Source organism: Mercenaria mercenaria, chromosome 13 (assembly GCF_021730395.1).
Source record: "Mercenaria mercenaria strain notata chromosome 13, MADL_Memer_1, whole genome shotgun sequence".
NCBI lineage: Eukaryota > Metazoa > Mollusca > Bivalvia > Venerida > Veneridae > Mercenaria > Mercenaria mercenaria.
In genome coordinates this window covers 3,810,371-3,828,250 of record NC_069373.1, presented here as the reverse complement: position 1 = coordinate 3,828,250, position 17,880 = coordinate 3,810,371, and the positions used below count along the sequence as shown (strand labels likewise).

Below are 17,880 nucleotides of genomic sequence, written 5' to 3'. Positions count from 1 at the left end.
GTAATTGAATATTTAAAGCTTCTATTAAAACATCCCATCCCTAGTCAGAATGTTTGTCTTGATAATCTCTAGGTCAAGTTTGAAACTGGGTCATGTGGGTTCAAAAACGAGGTCAGTAGGCCAGATCAAAGGAAAATCTTGTTAACACTGTAGAGACCACAATTTAAGTTTGACGCTCATGAGAATTGGTCAGAATATTTGTCTTGATGACCTCTAGGAAAAGTCAGAATCTGGGTCATGTGGGGTCAAAACTAGGTCACCCAGTCAAAAGGGAAAACTTGTTAACACTCTAGAGGTGACAGTTGTGACCCTATCTTTATGAAACTTGGTCAGAATGTTTGTCTTGATGATCTCTAGGTCAAGTTCGAAACTGGGTCATGTGGGTTCAAAAACTAGGTCAGTAGGCCAGATTAAAGGAAAATCTTGTTAACACTCTAGAGACCACAATTTAAGTTTGAAACTTATGAGAATTTGTCAGAATGTTTGTCTTGATGACCTCTAGGTCAAGTTTGAATCTGGGTCATGTGGGATCAAAAACTATGTCACCCATTCAAATCAAAGGAAAAACTTGTTAACATTCTAGAGGCCACAGTTGTGACCCTATCTTTATGAAACTTTGTCAGAGTGTTTGTCTTGATGATCTCTAGATCAAGTTTGAAACTGGGTCAAGTGGGATCAAAAACTTTGTCAGTAAGCCAGATCAAGTCTGGTGAGCGATATAGGGCCATCATGGCCCTCTTGTTTCATGGATTCTGTTGTCCAATTGCCAGTATTTAAGGACTCAGTACCTGAGCCAAACACTGAATTTTAAAGCTGGTAATTATTAATATAGACCCTAGTATCTTGTTTCACATCAACAATAAAGGTCAGGCTTATTATGGAAGAAGAATTTCTATACGTGTATGCCGGACAACATGCGCACATTCTCTTCTTAGGGATACATTTTTGTCAGTTAAGGCCAAATCTCTTTGAAAACCAACAGCTCTTGATTACAATAAAGAAAAGAAATCCATATCCAGATAACTCGTCCAATATTTCAGATCTGACCCAATCTTTTGCATACTGGCAAGACAGGGACATGCATGCAAGCACTCCCTTAAAATTTTTACAAATGCAGTATATTTATCAGTCTGCTTTATTACTGATTGCAATTATTAGGTAAAATATATCCCCTCCCATTATGACTGCCTGTCTGAAGTAACCAATTGTGTATTTTTGCTAATTATAAGACCAAAGTCTTTTCCACTTGTAGAACAGAAATTGTTTTTGGAAGCATCCGCATCCTCCATTACTGATTATTAAATGGAAATTTTTCTCAATCTGAATATCATAGGAATATACTATAGGAGTCACCTGCTGACCACAGGGATACATTCTATGTAGTCTGACCACTGCAGGCCCAAGTCTTCCACAATTATTGAGAAGAAACTTTGTTTTCAGTCCGAAGGACCTCCTTCACCTATGTTCCACTGATTCCACAACAGGAATCTTCTTCTGACAAAAGTCAATCATCCTGTGAAGTTTGAGCACCAAACATCCAAGACTACTGTTTTCCGTCTTTGTGTCACTTTGACCATGATTTTTGACCTATGACGACTTCTGCCGCTTGCTGAATTCTCGTCAAACTTGGTCTGTAGAATCATTATAAGGTCCTCAAACCGGGAGAGTTTCGCTGATTTATAGCTCACCTGAACCAAAGTTTCAGGCTGAGCTACTGTAATGGGATTGTGTTGGTTGTCTGTCATCTGGCCTTTCATTTTCACCTTTAAACAACTTCTTCCAATGAACCGCTTGATGAACCTTCACCAAACTTTGTTTGTACAGTCTACTTTCAAGTTTATACAAATGGTTCCTCGTGACTAATTTTACAGGCCTTTAAAGCAGAAAATAGCAAAATCTTTTAAACAATTTTTCTCGTGAACAGCTTGACCATTACCAAACTTGGTCTGGTACTTGTCAGGTTCTCCTTCAAATCCATTCAATGATTCCGCTTGACTGATTTAATGGGCCAGTTAAAAATAGAAAAACCTTTTATACTTAATACAGTTATTACTACTCTGCTCATGATTCAGTGTGTCATACAAATAGTCAGTTTCAGGTGAGTGACTTAGAGCAAATGGTCATTTTGTCAACAAAAACAAGAGTCTACCAAACCAAACACATGAGGAAAACCATATAGCAGTACCCACTCTTCTTCAAAGGGGGACATAACAATAATAAATGCAGGTAATTTTTTATCAATTTCCATTGGTTTACTGGTCAAATTCCCTAAACCTGGGCTGCATGTTATAGATAAAATATTAATTATGAAACCAAGTCTCAGAAAGCAAGCTTGCCATTGGTCAATCTGGAAATTGTGCTCATAATCAACCAACAACATGCTGGAGTTTTAAAACTTTATTACAATGGGCCACCATTACCCTACTAAACTTGAAACCTCGGGATTAGTAGTAACAGCCATTTTCAGCCTCGCACTGTCTATGTGTGCAATCTAACTCTTATCTAGCTGAATCACACTGTCAGAAATTTCATAAATTCTTAAAAAAAAAAAAATTAAATACAAAGTAACCAAATATCTATCTCAGTGGCTTTGCCCATCTTAGAATCGACTGAAACCAAGTTTCAGCTTTTATGCTCTATGCTGAGCCTGTCTATCTGAATAAGAAGATATACCTAATGTAAGGGAAGCATCATGTTGTCTGCCAATCTGCGGTAATACTTCTGCTGTGTTTCTATTGAGTGACGTATATGATGCTCTGATTGCTCGTAAATTCTGGAGTAACTGAAATAAAACAACATTATGTTCCTAATCTTTTTGCACATTTTTTTTTACAGATTTTTTATATTTTTCTCGGACCTGTCCAAGTTTAGGGCCAATATTCATCAATATTTCGTTTTGACTTACACTTCAAAATGCTAAATTTTCTTTTTTGCCGTCAATGTTTAAATAGCAATGACAAAACTTTAGAAGAGAAGACCTACAGAATGTATAAATTTGCATTGAATAACTGACGCTCTTAAGTCTGGTAATGAATACAGATCCCAGTGACATGGAAATGGTGGAGGAAGATGCACTCCTGAGCAGGGCCTCAAACCTTCCATTTATAGCAAGCTGTATGGCCAGGGCTTAAGCTAGGCCAAGATTTTAGGGAGAAGTCACTTCTCCCTCAGCTAAGATTAGGGAGAAGTGACAAGATTTTAGGGAGAAGTGGCGAGATTTTAGCACCATGACATGCAAGTTGAAAAAGGAACTAAATATGCTTAATATAACGTAACTATTTTTATTATTTCCTGTCTTTGTTTACAAAGTCTATTAATTTAAAGTAAATAAAAATGCACTGAAAATGTCAATGATTCTGTTTTCTTATCATTTTAAACCTTCTGAATCTAATGTGATTTTAAGAATTGCAAATTTAAGTTTTTTTCACTCTTGCAATGACTGCCCAAACCAAGAAAACCCTTTAAATATGAATACAATTAAAAAAGTTAATTCCATATCAGCAAAAAATAAATCAAGCTCCCAGTGCTTTGCACTCAGTCAGTCATTTTAAATAAGTGTGTGTATTAAATACATGTCAATAGGAAGCAGTGACATCACTATGACATCACACGGAATACATTCTTTGATCTGCTGGTGACTCTTTCATATGCTGGTGTCGGCACACATTAAAAAAGAAACAGTTGTCAAACAGGTTTAACCCAGTTTCTGATGGCAGATGTCAAAAATCTGGGTAAATTTCAGTAACGTTATTTTAGTCACAGAAAGTGTCAGTGATAATATTATGTTTCTAAAGTTGGGCTTTTGAAAAATACAAGTAAAATTAAGTGGATTTAAGGAAATTACTGGAGCTAGTCATGGTAAGATACTTTCTAAAGGTCAAAACTTCTGTAATATAAATCCCTACTGCTTTGTTTATCAACAGTAAGTTTACAAAACAGGTGTCAACGGCATTTTTCCGTAATCTGAAGTAGGCGGAGCTTAAATTATGCCATCGTGTATTCCAGTCAAGTGTCAACAGGCCGATAGCGGATAACTGGAGGAGTGTGGATAAAAAAGTCGGGTGACTTTAATTTTGCTTTGATGTTTGATTAGAGCGAAGTGGGGAGCTACAAAGCGACTATTTCTCTCAAGTTGCTCCCTCGCTCAAGCCCTGATGGCTTCCTGTCATGATCAGCCAAACAATGCCTGAACTTGCCATGAAGAGAACCAAGTGAGTCATGGTCTCAGACTTGACCACTTGGCCATTAAACTCACCCTGGACCTATCTCAGACTTGACCACTTGGTCACTTAACTCACCCTGGACCTATCTCAGACTTGACCACTTGGCCATTTAACTCACCCTTCTCAGACTTGACCACTTGGTCACTTAACTCACCCTGAACCTATCTCAGACTTGACCACTTGGCCATTTAATTCAACCTGGACCTATCTCAGACTTGACCACTTGGCCATTTAATTCACCCTGGACCTATCTCAGACTTGACCACTTGGTCACTTAACTCACCCTGGACCTATCTCAGACTTGACCACTTGGTTTGGCCATTTAACTCACCCTGGACCTATCTCAGACTTGACCACTTGGCCATTTAACTTACTCTGGACCTATCTCAGACTTGACCACTTGGCCATTTAACTCACCCTGGACCTATCTCAGAACTGACCACCTGGCCATTTAACTCACCCTGGACCTATCTCGACTTGACCACTTGGTCACTAAACTCACCCTGGACCTATCTCAGACTTGACCACTTGGCCATTAAACTCACCCTGGACCTATCTCAGACTTGGCCACTTGGTCACTTACCTCACCCTGGACCTATCTCAGACTTGACCATTTGGCCATTAAACTCACCCTGGACCTATCTCAGACTTGACCACTTGGTCACTTAACTCACCCTGGACCTATCTCAGACTTGACCACTTGGCCATTAAACTCATCCTGGACCTATCTCAGACTTGACCACTTGGTCACTTATCTCACCCTGGACCTATCTCAGACTTGACCACTTAACTCACCCTGGACCTATCTCAGACTTGACCACTTGGCCATTTAACTCACCCTGGACCTATCTCAGACTTGACCACTTAACTCACCCTGGACCTATCTCAGACTTGACCACTTGGCCATTTAACTCACCCTGGACCTATCTCAGACTTGACCACTTGGTCACTTAACTCACCCTGGACCTATCTCAGACTTGACCACTTGGTCACTTAACTCACCCTGGATACATCTCAGACTTGACCACTTGGCCATTTAACTCACCCTGGACCTATCTCAGACTTGACCACTTGGCCATTTAACTCACCCTGGACCTATCTCAGACTTGACCACTTAACTCACCCTGGACCTATCTCAGACTTGACCACTTGGCCATTTAACTCACCCTGGACCTATCTCAGACTTGACCACTTGGCCATTTAACTCACCCTGGACCTATCTCAGACTTGACCACTTGGTCACTTAACTCACCCTGGACCTATCTCAGACTTGACCACTTGGCCATTTAACTCACCCTGGACCTATCTCAGACTTGACCACTTGGCCATTTAACTCACCCTGGACCTATCTCAGACTTGACCACTTGGCCATTTAACTCACCCTGGACCTATCTCAGACTTGACCACTTGGTCACTTAACTCACCCTGGACCTATCTCAGACTTGACCACTTGGCCATTTTACTCACCCTGGACCTATCTCAGACTTGACCACTTGGCCATTTAACTCACCCTGGACCTATCTCAGACTTGACCACTTGGCCATTTAACTCACCCTGGAACTATCTCAGACTTCTCCTGGACCTATCTCAGACTTCACCACTTGGCCATTTAACTCACTCTGGACTTATCTCAGACTTGACCACTTGGCCATTTAACTCACCCTGGACCTATCTCAGACTTGACCACTTGGCCATTTAACTCACCCTGGACCTGTCTCAGACTTGACCACTTGGTCATTTAACTCACCCTGGATATATCTAAGTAGCTTATGTAATAGCTCAAGTGGAAAAATAATTCAGACTCAGTTTTAAACATTCAAACTGAGGGATACAGTGAACTGATATTTATCCTGAAACTTTCTATTGCAAAAGTTCAACAGAAAACAAGAGCACTGCCTTGTGGGTGCTGACGCTTACCTGATTATTTTTGTATAATAGAAAATTGTCCTACCCATGATTTTCTAAGGCCAAAAGGGGCCATAAATCTTGCAAAAAGCAGGATGGAGTTTTGTTTCTTGATGTACAGAGTCAGTTTATGATGGTGAACAACTGTTGCAACTTTCAAAGCAATATCTTTGATAGTTTAGGAGAAAAGTTTACCTAAACATAAAACTTAACCAATAAATCTGATATTTTCTAAGTCCAAAAGGGGCCATTATTCTTGCAAAAAGCAGTATGGAGTTATGTTTCTTGCTGTACAGGGTCAGCTTATGATGGTGAACAAATTGTTGCAAGTTTTAAAGCAATCGCTTTGATAGTTTATTTGAAAAGCTGACCTAAACATAAAACTTAACCGAGAAATCTGATTTTTTAAGTCCAAAAGGGGCAATAATTCTTGCAAAAAGCAGGACGGAGTTATGTTTCTTGATGTACAGGGTAAGCTTATGATGGTGAACAAGTGTTGCAAGTTTCAAAGCAATAGCTTTGATAGTTTAGGAGAAAAGTTTACCTAAACATAAAACTTAACCAAGAAATCTGATATTTTCTCGCCAAAAAGGGGCCATTATTCCTGCAAAAAGCAGTATAGAGTTATGTTTCTTGCTGTACAGGGTCAGCTATTGATGGTGAACAAGTGTTTCAAAGCAATACTTTTGACAGTTTAGAAGAAAAGCTGACCTAAAAATAAAACCAGGCAATGCCGACGCCGACGCCAATCAAGTGATGAAATAACCCATTTTTTTCTCTCAAAAAATCAGATGAGCTAAAAATCACTGGACACTTTAAGGAATTGAGTTGTTAACAACTGATTAAGTAATATTAACAGGCCAAAATCAGTTAAAATACAGGTAATCCTATGCATGCTGCTATCACATTAACTGTAAAATACCTGAACAAACTGCTGCAGTAATCTATGAACTCTTTTAAATGCTGGACCCAGCTGTGTGAGATTTGGTGGAGACTTGTTACACCAGTGTTTCATTTCATTCTCATAACAGAAAGTGAAGCCGGTAACCAGCTGCGAGAGTTCAGACAGTACTAGGCTTATTGTTCTACAAATGGTTTCCAGCTTGGAGTCCTCGGTTGGTTGATAATCATGCTGTAATGACAAAAATGGTAAAACTTATATTTCATCATTAACAAATTATTCATTGAACAAGAGCTCGTCAAACACAAAATGCCTCCCTTGATTCATTCAGTAATTGCACAAGGAACAGAAATTATTTGGTCACTGTGCACAGAAGTTCTACTGTTCTTGGTCAAAGTGACCTTGACCTTTGACCTCAAAATCAATAGGGGTCATCTGCTGGTCATGATCAACCTCTCTCTTAATTTTTTTTATCCTAGGCCCAAGTGTGCTCAAGTTATCATCCGAGAACCGGTAAATTGTTCCTAGTCACTGTGAACTTGATCTTTGACCTACTAACCTCAAAATCAATAGAAGTCATCTGCTAGTCATGACCAACCTCCCTATCAACTTTCATGATCCTAGGCCCAAGCGTTTTTGAGTTATCATCAGGAAACCGTCTTAACTGTACTGGGTCAATGTGACCTTGACCTTTGACCTACTGATCTCAAAATCAATAAGGGTCATCTGCTGGTCATGACAAAACACCTTATCAACTTTCATTATCCCAGGCCCAAGCATTCTTGAGTTATCATCTGGAAACTGTTTAACTGTTCTGGGTCACTGTGACCTTGACCTTTGACCTCAAAATCGATAGGGGTCATCTGCTAGTCATGACCAACTTCCCTATCAATTTTCACGGTTCTATGTCCAAGCGTTCTTGAGCTATCATCCGGAAACTAACTGTTCTGGGTCACTGTGACCTTGACCTTTAACCGACTGATCTCAAAATCAATAGGGGTCATGCTGGTCATGACCAACCAACCTATCAACTTTCATGATCCTAGGCCCAAGCTCCTGAGTTATGACCCAGAAACTGTTTAACTGTTCTGGGTCACTGCGACCTTGACCTTTGACTTACTGATCTCAGAATCAATAGGGGTCATCTGCTGGTTATGACCAACCATCCTATCAACTTTCAGTACCCTAAGCCCAAGTGTTCTTGAGTTATCATCTGGAAACGGATATGTCTACATACTGACTGACCAACAGACCGACCGACCAACCAACTGACAGACCGACCAACATCTACAAAACAATACACCCCTCCTTCTTCAACACGCCCGGTAATCTCCAGAATCATAACCTCTCGGTTATGTATGGAAATGCTTCTGTTGTGATTTCTGGTCATGATGGTTTTCACGTAAAAACAGTGACACAGGTAAAGAATTCTTACGTTTTCTTTCTAATATTACTATAAATGAAAAATCAGCGAATGCTATTCGATGCACGATTGAACAATGATTTAATACATACATACAAGATTTTCCGTGCTGCGACCAACTGTTTGCTTCCTGTCAACTTTGGAAGTTGTACACATGATGACATTTCAGCGTTTCAGTGCCACACATACCGCTTTTTGCTATTGTTTTCGAACACGTACGTTTTCTTGCGGCAAATAGCCCATGTCAGTCAAGCAATGATACACAAACGTTTCAATTTATCCCCGAAAAAACTTGTGAGAGCATTGTTTACGATGGAAATATTGCAGTTTATTAGTTGTTATCATTCGGTTGATGATGTTATGATTCTACAAAGGGGGTTATATGATTCTTCGTAATATCTTGCAACTCAAATAATTCTCATTCTTGCAGAAGAATATCACATCCAATATCAATTAAAAAAAAACAACCCTACTTACTTTGGATTTTCGTAAATCCTACTTTTACAGAATTTTTAAAAGATGTCCCCCTTTTAGGAACAATTTGATAGCCTAAGATAAACACAGGCATGTGGCAGTTGCAATAACAGCACATATACACAGCATAAAGAAGTAAACAAAAAACGGTTGGGCAACAAGTTCTTACAACATAAATGAATGCCCTCGCTTAAAGATATTAAACAGCAATGACAGACATGCTGAAAACACATTATAGCTCAGTGTCTTTTTTAACACTCTTATTTGCTTTTTCCCACTCCAAGCAATTCCACGTCCCTTTATTTTAGAACACAATTTTTAATATTTACTTTAAATGTCGTTTTTAGCTCACCTGTCACAAAGTGACAAGGTGAGTTTTTGTGATCGCGCGGTGTCCGTCGTCCGTGCGTCCGTAAACTTTTGCTTGTGACCACTCTAGAGGTCACATTTTTTGCGGAATCTGTATGAAAATTGGTCAGAATGTTCATCTTGATGATATCTAGGTCAAGTTCGAAACTGGGTCACGTGCCATCAAAAACTAGGTCAGTAGGTCTAAAAATAGAAAAACCTTGTGACCTCCCTAGAGGCTATATATTTCACAAGATCTTCATGAAAATTGGTCAGAATGTTCATTTTGATGATTTCTAGGTCAGTTTCGAAACTGGGTCACGTGCCATCAAAAACTAGGTCAGTAGGTCTAGAAATAGAAAAACCTTGTGACCTCTCTAAAGGCCATATATTTCACAAGATTTTCATGAAAATTGGTCAGAACGTTCACCTTGATGATATCTAGGTCAAGTTCGAAACTGGGTCACGTTCCTTCAAAAACTAGGTCAGTAGGTCAAATAATAGAAAAAACTTGTGACCTCTCTGAAGGCCATATTTTTCATGGGATCTTTATGAAAGTTGGTCTGAATGTTCATCTTGATGACATCTAGGTCAAGTTCGAAACTAGGTCACGTGCGGTCAAAAACTAGGTCAGTAGGTCTAAAAATAGAAAAACCTTGTGACCTCTCTAGAGGCCATATATTTCATGAGATCTTCATGAAAATTGGTCAGAATGTTCACCTTGATGATACCTAGGTCAAGTTTGAAAGTGGGTCATGTGCCTTCAAAAAGTAGGTCAGTAGGTCATATAATAGAAAAGCCTTGTGACCTCTCTAGAGGCCATATTTTTCATGGGATCTGTATGAAAGTTGGTCTGAATGTTCATCTTGATGATATCTAGGTCAAGTTCGAAACAGGGTCATGTGCAGTCAAAAACTAGGCCAGTAGGTCTAAAAATAGAAAAACCTTGTGACCTCTCTAGAGGCCATACTTATGAATGGATCTCCATAAAAATTAATCCGAATGTTCATCTTGATGATATCTAGGTCAAGTTTGAAAGTGGGTCACGTGCCTTCAGAAAGTAGGTCAGTAGGTCAAATAATGAAAAAACGTTGTGACCTCTCTAGAGGCCATATTTTTCATGGGATCTGTATGAAAGTCGGTCTGAATGTTGATCTTGATGATATATAGGTCAAGTTTGAAACTAGGTCAGTAGGTCTTGAAATAGGAAAACCTTGTGACCTCTCTAGAGGCCATACCCTTGAATGGATCTTCATGAAAATTTGTCAGAATGTTCACCTTGGTGATATCTAGGTTAAGTTTGAAATGGGTCACGTGCCTTGAAAAACTAGGTCAGTAGGTCAAATAATAAAAAAACCTTGTGACTTTTCATGGGATCTGTATGAAAGTTGGTCTGAATGTTCATCTTGATGATATCTAGGTCAAGTTTGAAATTGGGTCAACTGCGGTCAAAAACTAGGTCAGTAGGTCTAAAATTAGAAAAATCTTTTGACCTCTCTAGAGGCCATATTTTTCAATGGATCTTCATAAAAATTGATCTGAATGTTCAACTTGATGATATCTAGGTCAGTTTAGAAACTGGGTCACATGCAGTCAAAAACTAGGCCAGTAGGTAGAAAAATAGAAAAACCTTGTGACCTCTCTAGCGGCCAGATTTTTCATGAGATCCTCATGAAAATTAGTGAGAATTTTCACCTTGATGATATCTACGTACAGTTCAAAACATGGTCACGTACCTTCGAAAACTAGGTCAATAGGTCAAATAATAGAAAAACCTTGTGACCTCTTTAGAGACCATATTTTTCAATGGATCTTCATGAAAATTGGTCAGCATTTTTATCTTGATAATATCTAGGTCAAGTTCAAAACTGGGTCACATGAGCTCAAAAACTAGGTCACTGTGTCAAAAACTGGGTCATGTGGGAAGAGGTGAGCGATTCAGGACCATCATGGTCCTCTTGTTTCTTTTTCTTTTTGTACATGTGGTACTAAAAAAGAAGTAATGAGGATTGAAAGTATTGAGATTTCCTACGATATAATTTATTACATGAAAATTTGAAGACTTTGTCGTTAAACAACTGAAATAATGGAAATAATATTAGCAACAACAAATAAACATTTGCAGACATGGTAATCTGCACATCTACTGTTTAATTATGCTTTTCCTGGCAGAATAGTTTTGAATTTCCTATGGCAGATATTGTTATACGAAGAATCATAACATCATCAACCGAATCATAACACCTAGTAAACTGCAATATTTCCGTCGTAAACAACGCTCTCACACGTTTTAGTGGGGATAAATTGAAAGGTTTGTTCATCATTGATCGACTGACGCCAACTATTTTCCACAAGAGAACGTATGTGTTCGAAAACAATAGCAACTAGAATGTGTCTGTAGGACAAAGGGTGTGCCCCCATTGGTACATTTGTCACAAATAAGGGGCAATAATTCAAATGTTTGCAGTCTTAATGGGGTATAGCCTCAACAAACATTTTATGAAAAGGATTCATTATTCTAAGCCCTATACTTTTTGAGCTATGAGCATCACATACAAAAAATACATTAACACCTTTTTTTATCTCCTGTTGGGTCTATCATAAATATACAGTTTGTGTTTATCAAAGTTTTCAGTTTTTCGAAGAATTAAAATGTTTTGAGTCAAGTTTCCTTTGTGAACGTTTCTCTCCTGGAGGAATGACAACATTTCGATCTGACATTTTGAACGAATGATGCTTTCCCCCAAGAAGTTAAATTTTTATAAGTCTCATCGCGATTACCTCTAATTAGTCCTTATTAATGATCTCAACAGTTAAAACTAATCAAACTAATCAATTCATTAGTTTAAATCAAAAGCAATTTTCACAACGTCTCAAAAACAAAAAAAAAATGACCGCTGATGAAAAAAAATCTAATGTTTACATCAAACAATTATCATTATGGCACATGCAGACAAGTATGACAATCATCTCACTTTGGTAATCGCCGCACATTTGATATGAATTTTTTCGCATATTTTTCTCACTTCAACTTACCGAAATTACAATGCACTTGAATTTTATTGACGGGACTGAAAATCCCTTTCGACACATCCGGAGTCTTGGTAAGTCAAATTTTAAGTAACCGGAGTTGAATTACATATATAAAGAAGGAACTTTGACGGGACTTGAAAATTTCTGTGACTTAAGCGGAATTTCAAGGTAAGCGAGTTTGAGATACCGAGTTTCGACTGTGCTTTTTGAGCTAGGTGCGTCACAAGGTGAAAATGTACATTTTTGACTATTTCAGGGGCCATAACTCTAAAAATAGGGGGCGGACCCAAATGAAAAATAGGAGGTGCGCAAGTTCATATCATAATTAAGACTCATGCAAGGTTTAATGAATCTATATCAAATACTTTTTGAGCTAGGCATGTCACAAGGTGAAAATATTCATTTTTTACTATTTCAGGGGCCATAACTCTGAAAATAGGGGGTTGAACCAAATGAAAAATAGGAGGTGCGCAAGTTTGTATCATGATTAAGACTCATGCAAGGTTTCATGAATCTATATCAAATACTTTTTGAGCTAGGCGTGTCACAAGGTGAAAATGTGCAATTTTGACTATTTCAGGGACCATAACTCTGAAAATAGGGGGCGGAGTCAGATGAAAAATAGGAGGTGCACAAGTTCATATCATGATTAAGACTCATGCAAGGTTTCATGAATCTAGATCAAATACTTTTTGAGCTAGGCGTGTCACAAGGTAAAAATGTTCATTTTTTACTATTTCAGGGGCCATAACTCTGAAAACAGAGAGCGGAGCCAGATGAAAAATAGGAGATGTGCAAGTTCATATCATGATTAAGACTCATGCAAGGTTTCATGAATCTATATCAAATACTTTTTGAGCTAGGCGTGTCTCAAGGTAAAAATGTTCATTTTTGACTATTTCAGGGGCCATAACTCTGAAAATAGGGGGCAGAGCCAGACGAAAATAGGAGGTGTGCAAGTTCATATCATGATAAAGACTGCAAGGTTTCATCAATTTATATCAAATACTTTTCGAGCTAGGCGCGTCATGAACTTCAGACGGATGGACAGACGGACAGGCGGGCGGGCGGACGCACGGACAAGACCAAATCTATATGCCCCCACCACTCATGGGGGGGGCACAAAAAGCGGTATGGGTGGGACAGAAACGCTGAAATGTCATCATGTGTACAACTTCTAAAGTTGACAGGAAGCAAACAGTTGGTCACAGCACGGAAAATCTGGTTTGTATGTAATCATTGTTCAATCGTGCATCGAACAGCATTCACTGATTTTTCATTTATAGTAATATTAGAAAGAAAACTTAAGAATTCTGTGAACTTAAGAATTCTAATTGCCGATAATAACTGGCCATTTGATCATAACAAAAAGCGGATTACACCTTTGGTTATCAGTTTTAATTGAGAAGCTCATGTCATTTTGCCGTTCTTGTGGTGAAGTCACGTGAAACTTAGCAATCACGTGCTTCTAAAAATCAGGTATCTTTGGCAATTTACGCCTAAAAATAATTGGTTTTGGAAGAAAAATGGCTGCTGAAAGGGGTCAAATACGGCGGTCGGGAGGCAATTTCGGTGTCCGCTGAATAAAGTGACAAAATAGAGGAAAATCCGTCAGGGGCATCATAAAATGACCGCTGAACAGAAGTGACCGCTGATCGGAGGTGACCGTTAGTATAGGTCAGACTGTAGTAATATCTGAGATAGAGTGAAAGTGCATCAAAACTTTATCCTGAAATTTTAAGTAAAAAGGGAGGATAATTCATTAAATATCTGTGAGAGAATTATGGCCCTTGTGTCATATGATGTGGGTGATGATGAGGATAAACTATTTTAAGTTTGAAACAAATCCATCAAGTAATTACAGAGATAAAGAGAAAGTGCATCAACACTTGACTACGGTGCGGACACTAAAGGACGCCGACACCGGGTCGAGTAGGACAGCTCTCTATACTTCGTACAGTGGAGCTAACAACTGACTTTTTACCCATAAAACATTATTTTAGCTTACATGTTTCTTTAACTCCTGGAGTAATTCATTCTGCCTGGCCATGTCATCTCCAAGCTGAATGGCTGCAGCCTCTATTCCCTGTAAATCAGGTTTTGGGGCTCTAAAAATAAAGAGACAAACTTTTTTAAATTTAAGAACAGTTTACTTATTGATAAACAGAATATGGTTTTAACAACTGCTTCAATTATACATAAAATTTCATAGTACAATTTAAAGCAGCATTTGCAATGTAATATTCCTTTATATAACATTCTAATATGAAGTAGCAAGATAAGACAGGTAATGGAAAGTCATTAATTTCAGGGGGTGACTACTTTCTTTGAGTCTGTCATTGTGTCAATCCAAAAAAAAAACCAAAATATACAATCACTTTAATCTAAAAAAAAACAACAGTTTTGGTTGAAGCCACAAATATAAGGTCATAACTATTACTTACAAGCTTTTATATATGACATTTTCAGAAACTGCATTGAAAGGGAAGTAACTTGAACATAACATCATAATTTTGTGACCCCGTTTATTGAGCTAAAATTAACTTTTTGTTAATAATATTAGGTAATATCGGTAACTTGCCACCCGGTTTCTAGTAGGTTTTAGAAATACGAATGTATGAGCTGAAAAAAAAGGTTGTGTCTGCCACATACAACCTTTTGAGATTGCATATCAAGTGATTTTGGATAGAACAATTGTACAGTAAATACTAAATAGGTAACAGACAGGCAGATGGACAGAATGATGGATGGACAATTCAAACACTATGCCTCCCAAGTCTTTGACACCACATGCATAAAAATGTCAAGGACAAGTCTTGTAGTGAGGCATGATCATTGCCAACATCACTGACATATGGTAATGCTTCAGCCTACAGGAGCCAACGGAAAGTTCTTAACTTTCTTATAGGATGTCTGTCTGAATCTAGGTGACTTTATAACATGAAAGAATTCCATCCCCGGAATGGCTCAACTAGCTGGCATGTATATAAAATAGATACTGCTTACTTATCAGCAGACTTTCCTGTCTGGCTCCACCTTGATTCCACCTGTTTTTGTAGATCTGGAGGCAACAATGACAACTTTGTAGCAAATATGGCATCTATCTTGCCTTGACTACATAATGCATTCAAGTAAGCGCAATCATGTGATAGCTGTTCTTCTAGTGGCATTGCTTCACTGAAAACAGACCAATTAAAAAACTGATAAAAAAAAACTGATATTTGAGCCGTGCCATGGGAAAACCAACATAGTGGGTGTGCGACCAGCATGGATCCAGACCAGCCTGCGCATCCGCGCAGTCTGGTCAGGATCCATGCTGTTCGCTAACAGTTTCTCCAATTCCAATAGGCTTTAAAAGCGAACAGCATGGAGCCTGACCAGACTGCGCTGGTCTGGATCCATGCTGGTCGCACACCCACTATGTTGGTTTTCCCATGGCATGGCTCATTTCAATTTCAGGTTTTACCTCCATAGATTAGTGCATACAGTACAACCTTGGTTAATGACACCTCTAAACAGTAAAACCCTCTCTAGCAAAGTAAAACCCTCTCTAGCAAAGGCAGATATACAGTTGAAACTTGGTATCTTCAATTCCAAGGGATTGAGCATTTTACTTCGCAATAACCGAAATTCAACTTAAATGATGTTTTGTGCACATGTTTTCAGGACGGGACTTGAGAATATTGTGTCTGAATTCATCCACCCTCGACATCTGAGTTATGCACAGAAGTTGTCAGTTGCACATGGACAGTAAGCCTGTATTACTATGTAAAATACAGGAACTGGTTAACAGACGGCCTATGCATAACTGAAATACTGTTGAATACAGGAACTGGTTAACAGACGGCCTCTGCATAACTGAAATACTGTTGAATACAGGAACTGGTTAACAGACGGCCTCTGCATAACTGAAATACTGTTGAATACAGGAACTGGTTAACAGACCGCCTCTGCATAACTGAAATACTGTTGAATACAGAATTTATCTCGATCAAACATATTCTGAGACACAGTCCTGATCACGACTGGGCTTTAGCTTTAACTATAGACCACTGCTACCCTATGCTATATCTAGCTTTAACTATAGCCCACTGCTCCCCTATGCTATATCTAGCTTTAACTATAGGCCACTGCTCCCCTATGCTATATCTAGCTTTAACTATAGGCCACTGCTCCCCTATGCTATATCTAGCTTTAACTATAGGCCACTGCTGCCCTATGCTATATCTAGCTTTAACTATAGACCACTGCTGCCCTATGCTATATCTAGCTTTAACTATAGACCACTGCTCCCCTATGCTATATCTAGCTTTAACTATAGACCACTGCTGCCCTATGCTATATCTTAATTTAAAACAAAACTAGAGCTATCACTAAAGGTGATGAATGTACCCCCCGCATGCACTGACATAGTACATTGCAATTTGACGCACACAAGATTGCATAATTATGTGGACTGTATGTATATAGACTGTATGTATACAGTATAGTAACAAAAAACAAAGTCCCATAACTATGCAGAATATTTATCTAAAAGAATGTAACATGCACCATGCACAACTAGGGGTTGGTACTGATCACTTGTGTGAAGTTTCATTAAATTGTGTGTAAGGGTTTGGTAGATTAGGCACGCACAAGATTGCATATGCAGACTGTATGTACATAGTATGTTTACAAGAAACAAAGTCCCATAACTCTGCATTTTTTGTCGCTGAAAGAACCTAACATGCCCCATGCACAACTACTGATGTTACTGATCACTTGTGTGAAGTTTCATTAAATTGTGTCAAGGGGATGAGGAGAGATGGTGCACACAAGATTGTGTCTATTGTATAGTATAGTAACAAAAAAACAAAGTCCCATAACTCTGCACAATTTTTTTCTAAAAGAACCTAACATGCCCCATGCACAACTACTGTTGGTACTGATCACTTGTGTGAAGTTTCATTAAATTGTGTCAAGGGGAAGAAGAGAGATGGTGCGCACAAGATTGTGTCTATGTATATAGTATAGTAACAAAAAAACAAAGTCCCATAACTCTGCAAATTTTTTTTCTAAAAGAACCTAACATGCCCCATGCACAACTACTGTTGGTACTGATCACTTGTGTGAAGTTTCATTAAATTGTGTCAAGGGGATGAGGAGAGATGGTGCGCACAAGATTGTGTCTATGTATATAGTATAGTAACAAAAAAACAAAGTCCCATAACTCTGCAAATTTTTTTTCTAAAAGAACCTAACATGCCCCATGCACAACTACTGTTGGTACTGATCACTTGTGTGAAGTTTCATTAAATTGTGTCAAGGGGATGAGGAGAGATGGTGCGCACAAGATTGCGTCTATGTATATAGTATAGTAACAAAAAAACAAAGTCCCATAACTCTGCAAATTTTTTTTCTAAAAGAACCTAACATGCCCCATGCACAACTACTGTTGGTACTGATCACTTGTGTGAAGTTTCATTAAATTGTGTCAAGGGGTTAAGGAGAGATGGTGCGCACAAGATTGCGTCTACGGACAGACGGCCAGACAGACAACCTGAAACCATTATACCCCCCCTTACAACTTTGTT

General features: G+C 38.6%; 1 protein-coding gene across 2 annotated transcripts in view; it reads right to left on the bottom strand.

Annotated features, from left to right (window-relative positions):
* The window catches only part of LOC123530121 (uncharacterized), a 37,462-nt gene that overhangs the window by 5,102 nt on the left and 14,480 nt on the right, over positions 1–17,880 (bottom strand). For both annotated transcript variants that reach the window (XM_045310831.2, XM_045310830.2), the window contains exons 6-9: positions 15,314–15,484; positions 14,316–14,415; positions 7,051–7,260; positions 2,674–2,782 (exon numbers count right to left, since the gene is read on the bottom strand). In XM_045310831.2, the coding sequence (XP_045166766.2) occupies positions 2,674–2,782; positions 7,051–7,260; positions 14,316–14,415; positions 15,314–15,484 (590 nt within the window). The remainder of the gene's footprint in view (positions 1–2,673; positions 2,783–7,050; positions 7,261–14,315; positions 14,416–15,313; positions 15,485–17,880) is intronic.